At 36.3% G+C, this 12305-nt stretch overlaps 1 protein-coding gene across 15 annotated transcripts in view; it reads left to right on the top strand.

Annotated features, from left to right (window-relative positions):
• The window catches only part of AGBL1 (AGBL carboxypeptidase 1), a 1231135-nt gene that overhangs the window by 769388 nt on the left and 449442 nt on the right, over window positions 1-12305 (top strand). For all 15 annotated transcript variants that reach the window (XR_014820420.1, XR_014820412.1, XR_014820416.1 and 12 more), the window contains 2 exons: window positions 5759-5890; window positions 10417-10593. Coding sequence is in view for 9 of the 15 variants with exons in the window: in XM_084983081.1 (XP_084839207.1) it covers window positions 5759-5890; window positions 10417-10593 (309 nt within the window). In the remaining 6 variants the exon portion in view is untranslated. The remainder of the gene's footprint in view (window positions 1-5758; window positions 5891-10416; window positions 10594-12305) is intronic.

The raw sequence follows: 12305 nt of genomic DNA, 5'->3' as shown, positions 1-12305 counted from the left end.
ATGATACTTGTCTTTCTCTGTCTGACTTACTTCACTCAGTGTGAGAGTCTCTAGGTCCATTCTTGTTGCTACAAATGGAATTTTTTTCATTAAAAACATTTCGCAGAGTTCCCATCATGAAGCAGCAGAAACGAATCCGACTAGGAACCATGATGCTGTGGGTTCGATCCCTGACATTGCTTAGTGGGTTAAGGATCCAGCATTGCCGTAAGCTGTTGTCACAGATGCAGCTCGGATCTGGCGTGGCTGTGGCTGTGGCATAGGCCAGCTGCTACAGCTCCGATTCAACCCCTAGCCTGGGAACTTACATATGCCACAGGTGCAGCCCTAAAAAGACAAAAAAAAAAAAAAAAAAATTCACTGTTTTTAATGGTCGAATAATATTCTGTTGTATGTATGTACCACGTCTTCTTTATCTCTTCCACTGTCATTGGACATTTAGGTTGCTTCCTTCTCTTGGATATTGTAAATAGTGCTTCAGTGAACATTGGGGTACATATATCTTTCTGAATTATTTTTTTAATTTAGACTTTTATTTGTACATTGATAGTACATGTAAATTCACTTGATTTTTATATGTTGACATTTTAGCCTATGATTTTGTAATAATTTGCAGATTTTTGACGTTCTACATTTTACGATGTTTATGTGGGAAAATAAAGAAAATTTTATTTACTTCTTTCAAATCTTATACTTTCTTTTTTTCCTCTGTTTTTTTTTTTTTTTGTTTTGTTTTGTTTTTTCTAAATTGTGTCATCAAGTGCAATTGATGATACTCAGCACTAGGTCTTGTGTTGCCTTCATGGAGAAAGTGCGATATTGCATCAAATATTGTACTACTGGCTATTTTGTAGTTAGTATTTATTTAGGTTAATGAAATCCCTTCTGTTCATAGATGCTAAGAGATTGTTTATTATTTTTTAATCCTTTAGTATTTATCTAAGTTAAGGAAATCCCTTCTGTTCATAGATGCTACGAAATTGTTTATTATTGAAGTTTATCAATGTTTTAGGAATCTATTAGTTCTTTATCTTGTAAATGTACTGAATTATTTTTGAATGTTGAAACAACCGAATATTGTATTCCAGATTTTAACTAAATGTTATGATGAGTATTTTTTCCTTTTTTTATTTTGAAACAACTTTAGACTTATAGAAAATTTCCAAAAATAGCATAGAGAGTATGCATATACGCTTCATCCAGTTTCCCCAATGCTAAAGTTTTGCACAATCTTGTTACAATTCACAAAACTGAAAACTAATGTTTAAACAATGCTGTTAATAAAACTACAGACTTTATATGAATTTCACTAGTTTTTGCACCAATGTTTTTTGTTTGTTTCAAGATCTAATCCAGAATCCCTACTATATTTACATTTTATGTTTCCTTCATCTTGTCTGTGAGATCCCCTCTGACTTTCCTGTCTTTTATGACATCAAAATCTTTGAAGTGTATTGGTTATTTTTTTGCTTGTATTCATATGACTTTATTGTGAGTGTATCTATTATTGGTAATTTTTACCCTGATCACTTGGGTATGGTAGTGTATGCCAGGTATCTTCATCATAAAGTTATTGCATTTCCCTTTGCGACTAATAACATCTTGGAGGAGATAACTTTGACACTATGCAAATAATCTTTTTTCTCTAAACATTTTTCCTACTAGTTTTAGCTTCCATCAATGAATCTTGCCCATTATTACAGAGATATTCTAGTGGTGATTTTCTATTTATTTTACTCCTTTTATATTTATTAATTGGAATTTGTCTGTAAGGAAGACTTGTCCCTTTGCCTGTATGTATGTATGTATGTTTGTATATATGTATGTGTGTATGCATGTATGTGTGTATGTATTCAATGAGTTTTTTATGTCAGTATGGACTCATAGGTACTAGTTTTATTCTGTGGGCTATAATTATTTCCTACCATAATCTATTCTATTGATCAAATTATTCACATTTTATCATTTGGAGTGCTTTTGCCTTGGCTTGTGTGCCCTTCCCTTTGAAATATTTCTTCCTTTTTTGGTATCACAAGATGTGTGATTCTTATAATTTTTTTTTTTTTTTGCTTCAGCCCTGGGGCAAATTGATTATTTGTGCCAAAATAATTTTTTCTTTTCCTGGTTCCTTTTATTAGAGAGTGGTATTAAAAACCAAGATCTGGGCACTAGGTGTGCTCATTATTACTGAGGTGAATTCATTTCAAGACCTTCTCAAAGACCAGGACTTTAATATATATATATATATAAACTCACATTTAATATATATGTCATATTTAATATATATAGATATTAGCTCATGTGTTAACACATTAGTTTTTATTTCTGTATTTATCTATCTGGAGATAAATTTAAAAAACCAAGGGTTCTTAGTGATACCTCTAATTTAAATCCACTGCCAGAGGGTTTATTCTAATCCTCATAGTACCACTGTCTATAACTTCTTTCTATAACAATAAGAGCACTGGTTCTCATAATATATAATTTTTACTCTTATTTGTTCATCTCTGGGGTACATGTAGTGTAGTTTCAATATTAAGAATTCATACTCCTGTAATAAATTATCAATAAGACCACAGTGTTTGTGTACAGATTTTTTGTCTTTATTCTTACAATGCTATTTGGAAAATATTTTCCAAAATAGCTTAGGTTAGTTCTTTTCTACTCTACCCTTTTTATATGATTGTTTTATTAATTTGTAATGCAGATAGGTTCATTTGTTATAGTTTCTATTTCATTTTAGATTTTCCCTGCTCCAGCATCCTAGTTAATTTTTTGAAAATTTATATCCAGTAAAATTCAGCCTTTATAGTATGCAGTTGTGTGAGTTTTGACAAATGCTTGGAGTTATGTGTGTTTACCACCACAGTTATGATATAGTATGGGTCCATCATCCCAAACATTCCCTGTGCTACATCTTTGAGGCTAACCTCTTCCCCCATTTCCTACTCCTAACAATCTTCTTTCCATACTATAGTTCCCCTTTTCCATAATGTCATATAAATGAAAATATACAATATGTAATTTTTTTTGTTCTGTATTCTTTCACTTAGCAAAATGTATGTACAGTTTATCCAAGTTGCCTTGTGAATCCTTGCTTTCTTCCTACTTTGATTTGCTAAGTAGTATTCCATTATTAGAATATGTTGCAGTTTTGTTTATACACCCCCTGGTTGAGAGAGATCTGGGTTAGTGGTTTTTGAAGATTTTAGTGGCTATGAGTGAGGCTGCTATAATCATTTACATAAAGGTTTTTAATGTGAACATACATTTTCATTCCTCTTGTGTAAATACCAAAGAGGGAGACTGATTATAAAATAAGTGTATGTTTAACTTTGTAAGAGACCTCAGAGAGACCAACGATGAGATTTGGTCAGTAGTTTGCTTATTTATCTAATCTTACAGTCTTAATCTTTTAATTAGTGTGTTTTGACCATTTAAATTTAATGAGATTGTTGATACATGTGATTTGAGATCTACCATCTTCTCTGTTTACTTGTTTCATCTATTTTCTACTTCTGATTTTCTAAATTTTTCTGATTTTTCTTGTGCTAATTGAGTATTTTTGTATCCATGAGTGAATATTATTTATACTCCTTAAATTTCTTTTAAGCCTTATCATTTACAGTATCTGTATTTAATTAATTACAATCTACCTTCAGATAATATTATGCTGCTCCATGTGTAGTATAATTACCTTACAACAGAATATTCACAATTCTTTCTACCAAACTTTCTGCTATCATTGTGGACTATTTGATTTTACATATGCTGTAAACATATACTACACTGCCTCTATTTTACTTTAGACCCTCAGTTACATTTAAGAGAAATTGAAAACAAAGGAGAGAAAAGATCTTACCTTCATATGTTTCATTTCTAGTGCTTTTCCAGTACTTTGATTCAAAGAAACTGTAACTTTTTGACACCAAAATAATCAATAGGTTCCCAAACTTTTACATCAGGAATCAGAAAAGATAGCTGCTTTGCATCAAAAGGGGCCTTATTCTCCAATGCCCTTTTCATAAGTGGCCAAGTCAGATAATGGAAAAATAAACACTTCTCAAGGACAGAGCATAGATTTACAGAGGAAAAAAAAAATGCACAGAGATCTTCTGACCAGAGCAGAACTAGGCCCTAATCAACCAATTGGCCCTGCTCACAATGTATAGAAACCTCTGCCATTTCAGAATTGTTATGGACAAGAGGCTGCCTTGCTCATCCTATTCATGTTCTTTCAAACACGAGTGTTTATTGGGGATGATGTTTACTCTTTCAACCATGGATGTATGTTAGTAGAAGGAAGATGACTTGCCTTTTTTGTTCATGGATCAGAAGGAGACCCATGAGAGGTATAGAAACTGTCTTGGGACCTTGAACTGAGAGTCTAATACTTTGATAAGATGACCAGTTCAGAGTGTCTTCCTTTGGTGAAAAAGTAAGTGCATTTTTTATGTGGGAGGAAGGGAAGCAAATATTTAGAACAAGAGAAAAAATTACTGGAGCACTTAGCTTTTGCTGGATAATAAACCACCTCAAAACTTAGTGGCTTAAACAAAAATTATGCATTATTTCTAAAGGTATTTCATGGAAATCTTCTAGGTAAACTGGGTGATTATTCTGGTCTGAGCCAGCTTGACTAAGACTAGATCTCAATGGTCTAGGATAGACTGATTCACAGGTCCAGTAGTTGGCTTGATAGCACCTAGGTCAATGGATAGGAGTGAGGAGAGTGACTTTGTGGTGGGGGGTGAGTTTGCATCATTTCTCTGGTTATCTAGCAGGTAGTCTATGTTCCTTCCCATGGCAGTTACGTTATAAGCATAATTGCTAATGCTATTGGCCAAAAGATGTAACATGGCTGAGTCCAGCTGGAAGGGCTGATAAAATATACTTTACCTCTTGATGTAGGTGAAGCACAATCCATTGCAAAAGGACATGCATATAGGGAAGGGGAGAATTTAAGGTCATTTTTTAGATTTACTTAATATTTCTCAATTATTAGCCTCTTTCCCTGTAATGGAATTTCATGTCATTGCCCTCAGTCATGTGACTTGCAGAGCCTCCTTTTAGGAGGAATATACTTTCCCATCCCATTTCCAATAGGATTGACCATGTGACTTGCTTTGGCCAATGAAATGAGAGCAGGCATGCTATTTGTCATGCCTCAATAGAAGCTTTCCGAGTTACAGCATGATTCTCTCTTTGATATTTATTCTCTTTGCCACAATATTAGTATGTCCCAAGCTGGCACGTCTTTAGCCTGGATCCTAAAACAAAGAAGATATGCTGAAAAATAAACCTTTGTTTCCTAAGCCATAGAGTTTGATGGTTATTTATTTATGTATTTTTTACCACATCAGACCTGACAGAAAAGAAATTATGGTGATTTATTAGCTCCACTTTTTTATATTTAATCTGTTACTTTTAAATGGACATTTATATACTGACTTTCAAAATTATATAAAACTCACATTTTTTGAAGTCTATTTCTATTTTGACCCTGTCTTCTCCCCTGTCACAAGTAAAATTCTCAAAAGAGCACAACATGACATATTTCCTTATATCCTGCTCAGTTCCAAGCCCCTTCCAATCTACCTTCCTCCGTGACAACCCTACCAATGGAACTCCTGCTGACGTCACCAGTGGTCCCCTGTGCCTGGTTTTATTAAATGAACAGTATCTATCAAAGAAAGTTGACATTTTAAGCATTTAAGAAATGAAGAGATTTAGTTTCTCCTTTGTTTGGCCCTTGTAGGTGTTCTGTGATTTCCATGGTCACTCCCAAAAGAAGAATGTGTTTCTTTATGGTTGTAGCATCAAGGAGACCTTGTGGCAAGCAGAGTCCACTGTGGGCACATCAGACCTCTCGGAAGATGTCAGCTACAGGGTGAGTCATTAGAAGGAATGGCCCCAGATATTTCATGTCCATATACTTGCCTTTGAGACATGCTCAAACCATTATTTTCTTAAATAAGCATTTTGATTATTTTAACTATAGGATTATAGTACAAGCAGGTTGAAGGCATGTGTAACCTCTCCACATTTTTGACGAATAATGCTTCCTGCCTGGTCACTCTGAATTTGTTTTTTTCTACATGATACAATACAGCACATAAGATATTAGGATTGGAGACAGGAAACCTCATTTTAATCCCTGGCTTCATAATTATTCCCCGAATGACTATGAGTCATTAACATCACCTCTCTGAACTCCCATTATGTCACCTGTAAAGCAAGGATAGAGGAAATACTGTCCCTGTTATATATTTATGGAAGAAAACAAAACAATACTGAATTTGAAAGGCTCTTAAATATATACGAAGGGATGAACAAATTTAAGGCTTTAGGCCACCTTCATTCCTCTGCGTGGGCATACTATAAAAAGTAGAACAGCAGTTTGCGGAACCTAATTCTACTTTTCTGGGTTCCAGTGCTTCGAGTTTACCTATGCCCCGCCCTATACTGAATCAAAGAGGAGGTTAAGGAAGGGTAAAGAAGGAAAGACTTCTTTTTGTCAGGTTAAAGTTAATAAGGTATTGCTTACTGGAAATTAGGAAGACGTGGAAGAAGCCAAATTATCTAAACATAAAATAGAAACAGGCCTTTGTTTCAAATTTATATAAGAAAAAGAGAAAAAAAATATATCAGAAAAACCTACAGTTCTCCTTCACTTTTACACAGAACACTTCATTTCTGGCACTTCTGGAGACTAAATGTTTGGATTTTTCCCTCCCCCAAGCAATTCTGCAACATTCACGGTGTCCTACAATTCAACTCAATACTAACACTGTCTACCTGGAGATGGATCTGTCAGATCCCTCAGGTTAAGGGCTCAGTCCTAGGATACTCTCCCACCTCACCCCCACTTCAGACGCCATTTGCAAGAAGCAAGTTCCTAGGTTACCCACAACTTCTGTCTGACTTGGCTACAAATCAGAGGTTCCATAACCTCCTCCCAGTTGGATTCAATTATTGCTGGAAAAGCTCACAGAACTCAAAACAAACACTTAAATTTAACAGTTTATTAGAGGGTATGATAAAGGGTACAGGTGAACAGCCAGATAAAGAGATAATGTAGCATGGAGTCTGGGATGGTCCTGAACTTCTGTCCCTGTGGAGTTTGTGGGGTGCACCAACTCCTGGTATATGGAGTTCCACCAGCCTTGGAGGTCCCAGAACCCACAGTATTTGGGTCTTATGGTGGCTTCCTCACTTCACTAGGCATGCTCACTTATAAACTCCATTTCCAGTCCCTCTCTTCTTCCTAGAGAAGTGGCCATCAGCCTTGATCCAGGACCCATTCAGGAGCCCACTCAGAGCCACCTTATCAGAACCAAAGATGCTCCTGTTTTCTCATCTCATAGGCATTTTCAAAGGTTTTAGGAATCTTGTGTCAGGATAAGGACGAAGAACTAATATATGTTTCTTACTGTACATCATGATATCACAATTATGACAGTACCAACCCTTTCTAAATCCCTTATCATTTTGATTATAGGAACTTACTGTGTGTGAAATAACCTTCATTTACAGTGTTAATGAATATTAAAAGAAGTTAAAACCCCATTTCACCTAGAAATGGTTTCCCCATTTCCTAAATTTTTCTTGACCCTCTTCATGCATGTCTTTTAGAAGCATGAATTCTGTTGATCTGTAGAATTCCCCCAAGGCTATTAGAGCAGAATCAATAGCTTATCCTCAATGTCCTATTTACTCTAAGGCTCAGCCATAGTACTGGTGATAAACCTCAAGAAGCTTAAATCTTACTCAGGAAACTAGTTTAGTCAATCAATACATTCATCTGGGCAGGTTATGCTGACTTTAATAAAATTATCTTTTATGCATTATATATCCTAAAATGAAAGAATCTGTACTATACAATCTTAAACACAGAATCATCATGAATTTTAGCTCTCTTTTTTCCAAGAGAAAGTTAACAATTTTCATAGATAATAATAAAACTTCCCGCAACGACTCATGATGATTAAATAAGTAAATGCATGTAAAATACACACATTCTGGGGAAAGATATCTATAATAATCTTAATGTTTGGGAAACTGAAATTAAGTTTAAAGGCACAATATAAAGATTCAGGGGAAGAATTGAATGTTCCCAGCCTTCTTTCCCCACCTAAGCTGGGAGATCCCAGGAAACATTGAAATAAGGCTCCAAAGGATCAATTCATGTGTAGAGTTAATCAGTTTCCTATTCATTTACAAAATAACACATAACAAACAAATAACCCCCAGTTATCATAGCTATCAACATCTTCATTGCTCACTCTAACATAGATCCATTTGTGGGAAATCAAAAGGAAATGAAATAAGGACTTTGCTGTAAATGAGATCGTTTGAAGCCCATTATTTAGTGAATGGATAAACTGTCCCTGTGGAGGTGTAAGAGGGTACTCCCACTGCACTTTGTAAATCTCACATCCTCCAGGCTCCAGTGGAAGGATATAGTTTATAGAGCTCTCCAAGATATATGCCATTAACTCGAGTGTTCATTTGGAGAGAGGCTGTACTAGCTAAGAAAACAAGGTTCACTTAAGTAAGAAATGAGAGATCATTTAAGTGATGTCAGATTAAACTTTTTTGCAACAAGGTAAAACACTGATAAATTGAAACTATATTCAAATGTTCTCAATCACCTTAGTTGCCCTAAAGTGTACACGCACACACACATATATATATGTATATATTATATTAATGTCTATGTAAGCCACCTTCTAAAGGTCTGGACTAGCAAATTCAGTAAATAGTTCTGAAGTACCTTATAGCAATATGGTTTTGTTTGCAGAGATTTATTTTCCTGTGAACAAGACAGAAACCTGCCATCATGGAACTTCTAGGCTGCAGAGAAGATAGGAAATAAACAGCTAATTACACATACAATACTTTAGCTTGTGACGAACACTTTGAAGGAAAAATTTGGGTTGAGGGATCCCAGGTTGAGAGGGACAAGCATAGATACATGAACACAATTAGGAGGCAATTGAAAAAAGTCAAGGGAGGGTGACCTTAGCATTTCATTTCCCTTAAAACATGATGCTGTAGGTCTGGAGCCTAATAGGAAATTAGAGATCATGGTAGATTATAATAATAATTGCATGAATATATTCTTATGTTTTATAATATAATTAATAATTACATGCAATTATATATAATTATATTAATATAATTGTTATGTTAAAAATGGAGGCAATAGAGTCAGAGATATAAAGAAATTGGTTCAGTGTTCTATAAATGAACAAAGCTGCATTTCTCCAAAAATAATTCCTTAATTTACATTCTAATCAATGTGTTCTGCTTCTCTAACTTCTCTCTACACCTTGTCCAAAGGCCTGATGTTTTGCTGTTTGTTATCTAATGTATATAATTGTATATTATGTGCTAGTTTGTGGAGATTCTATCAACACTGAAGTGAAAGAACCCTTCTTATTCAGAACAAAAGTTCTGAGCTAAGTGCAGTGTTCCTGCTTTCCCCAAGACTTGGCATCGATCAACTATGAGACATCACATTGGAAGATGGAAAGGTCCAGTGACTAGAAGTCCCCTCTCTGTCAATCTAAGTGGCAAGGCTGTACCGATGCCATGTGATGGAGATTAAGTGATCTCACATAATGCTTTTCTCCCCTAGGAAAAGATGGTATATATGAATTAAGACAGTATGGGTTTTAAAAGTTTAACAGTTGGTCCAGTTTCAGATTAATGGATCATAGGATGAGACTGAAAAGTTCATTTGGCAGTTACACTTTCTCAGGAAACATGTGAATTTTCTATGTACTTTTGCTCAAGAATCCTCAGTGGCCTGTATGTCTGAGATAAGTGATAGCTGGTGAGGCTGGATGGAATCACTCTCTAAATTTCAGGTCCCTATAAGTCTGCGGCTTTCTGTGGGGATCAACTGAGCAAGGAATGAGGCTGAAGGTGTGTTGCAGCATTGTTCCACCTTGATATAAGATGTAGTTGAAAGATCATATACTTTGGAGTTGGCCATATTGACATTCAGAGCTTATTCCAGACACTTTGTAATTGGATTTAATCTAATTCTTTCTAGCTTTTCTAAGCCTCAGTTTCCTCATCATTAAAATGATTTTTTAAATGGCTATCCATTAATTACAATTTATATAAGATTTGTAGCAGCATTCATTAAGTGCTTGATATATTGGTAATACTTAATAAATGTTAAGAATTTTTTTTTTCATTTTTTCAGCCATACCCACAGAATATAAAAGCTCCTGGGCCAGGGATGAAATCCCAACTGGAGCTTTGACCTACGCTACAGATATGGCAATGCTGGATCTTTAACTCACTGAACTACAGCAGGAACTCCAAGAAGTTATTTTTTATGATGCATATTCCCAATCACCTGCAACTCATCATAATTTGATTTTTTTTTTTTGATTGTAGACTCTTCCCAAAATCCTTGATAAACTAGCACCAGCATTCACAATGAGCAGTTGCAGCTTCCTCGTGGAGAAGTCTCGAGCCTCCACAGCCCGGGTTGTGGTGTGGAGAGAGATGGGAGTGCCCAGAAGCTACACCATGGAGAGCAGCTACTGCGGCTGCAACCAGGGCCCCTATCAGGTATGTGAGGCTGCAGGATATGCTTGCATTCTGTCCAGCAGCAATACCCTATTCTCGGGGGCTATCACACATCCCTTGTTCCTGCTTTCTAGCCTGAAAGAGAAGGAAGTCTCCAGGTAGAGTCTGGCCCAGCTCCCCGATCTTGCAGAAGAACTACTTCAATGATTGCCTTCACTGGCGGCACAATCTGTGTTGATCCTGGGAGCAATTCGTGCATGATTTGGTTTCTCAATCATCTTCTCTTGCCTGCAGGCAGAAGGGAGCCTCCTTTAGAAAGGCATCCCCGGCTTTTATGGAGCCTCTGCCTGCCCCTGTTTTATGCATGACACCATTTTCTTTTCTTTCACAACAAGTGGACGAATCCCCATATGCATCATAGAAGGCAGGGGTCAGTGTGCAGATATTGTCAAGACATATGTGGATTGTGTTTCCCTGTCTTCTGTGCCTATCTAATTCAGCAGCTCTCTGTTATCCTGCCATCACCAGAGCAGACAGAAGTGTGTGCATGACATGGTCTCCCCAAGATGACTGGGTCTAGGAATCATGCTCTCACATCAAAGGAAGGGGCTTAAATAAATCATATGTTTTCCACAGCTGTATTAACTGTATGGCAGCTGGACAGCTGTTAGAGCTGACTGTTCTAGCTGCTTGTCCCACTAGAAGAGCATAAATAAGGGACCGTGTAACAGTGCCAGGGTAATAGAATCCTTTAAATTTGTTAGGCAAGCTGACAGACTACTCCTTGGTGACTTTTCAACCTGAAGAACACCCGGACCTCACCAGCATTAAAGCTTATTGTGTGGGCTTTGATACTTTCCTAGAACTGCCGGGAAGCACTTGGCATCTACACAATCTGGTGCTTGTAGAAATCTGTTAACTTTTAAAGGCAGTCCAGGGAATGACAAGTGATGAACATTATCTAACTTCCCACCTGGTCAAAGAGATTTTCTTATACAGGGATACTGAACCTCCCATTTTGGCTTATTAATGCTGAATAGTCATTTAGTCTAAACAGTAGCTTGAAAGAATTGCTTTTATTACTGAATTAATAAACTATTGGACCAAATTAATCCTTATTTATCCACATTAATCTGGTGCAGAATGAAAAGAGTCAGCATGCTGGAGAGGCATGGGATTGGGCATTAAAGACCTCCATCATCTACTTGCCCCATGCAGCAAGCTGCTTCCTGTATGTTTCATATATTGAACGCAGATACTAATAAGGATTCTTCTCCTTCCCACTATACAAAATTTTTGTAAAAACCAAAACAAAAACATATTCAAATATCCTGAAGATTATATAATCAGGAATCTGTTCACTCTCTTGACATTCAAAACCCATAGGATTGGGGAAAAAAAAAACAAGCCTGGAATACTGTGACTCTAAGACCTTCTGGTTATAGACTTGTGCCTCTCTTGCTGTATGCTTCCTGATGGAAATGGGACAGTCACTTGTTTAAAAGACAACTTCATGCATTCTTCACAGATTTATTGGATTGGTGACTTTCATTGACTTTGTTTCTCCAAGCACCAATTCAGGCTAACAGCTTCTAGTCACATAAGTATCAGTGCCATTCACAATAAATCAACTGGACACTCAAAGTCCCTTGGAGCTACTATTTGAAAACTAAATGACTCGTAGACTCAGGCCCTCACCAACTCTCCATCTTCCATGCAGCATACAAGTGGCTGTTGGAAATGACAAACAATGA

This window comes from Sus scrofa, chromosome 1 (assembly GCF_054392235.1).
Source record: "Sus scrofa isolate SSC_HxYL_T2T_F1_AM1 chromosome 1, Sscrofa_HxYL_maternal_Yorkshire_Landrace_v2.0, whole genome shotgun sequence".
Classification (NCBI taxonomy): domain Eukaryota; kingdom Metazoa; phylum Chordata; class Mammalia; order Artiodactyla; family Suidae; genus Sus; species Sus scrofa.
The sequence above is the reverse complement of the archived record's forward strand: the minus strand, read 5'-3'. Positions and strand labels throughout refer to the sequence as shown.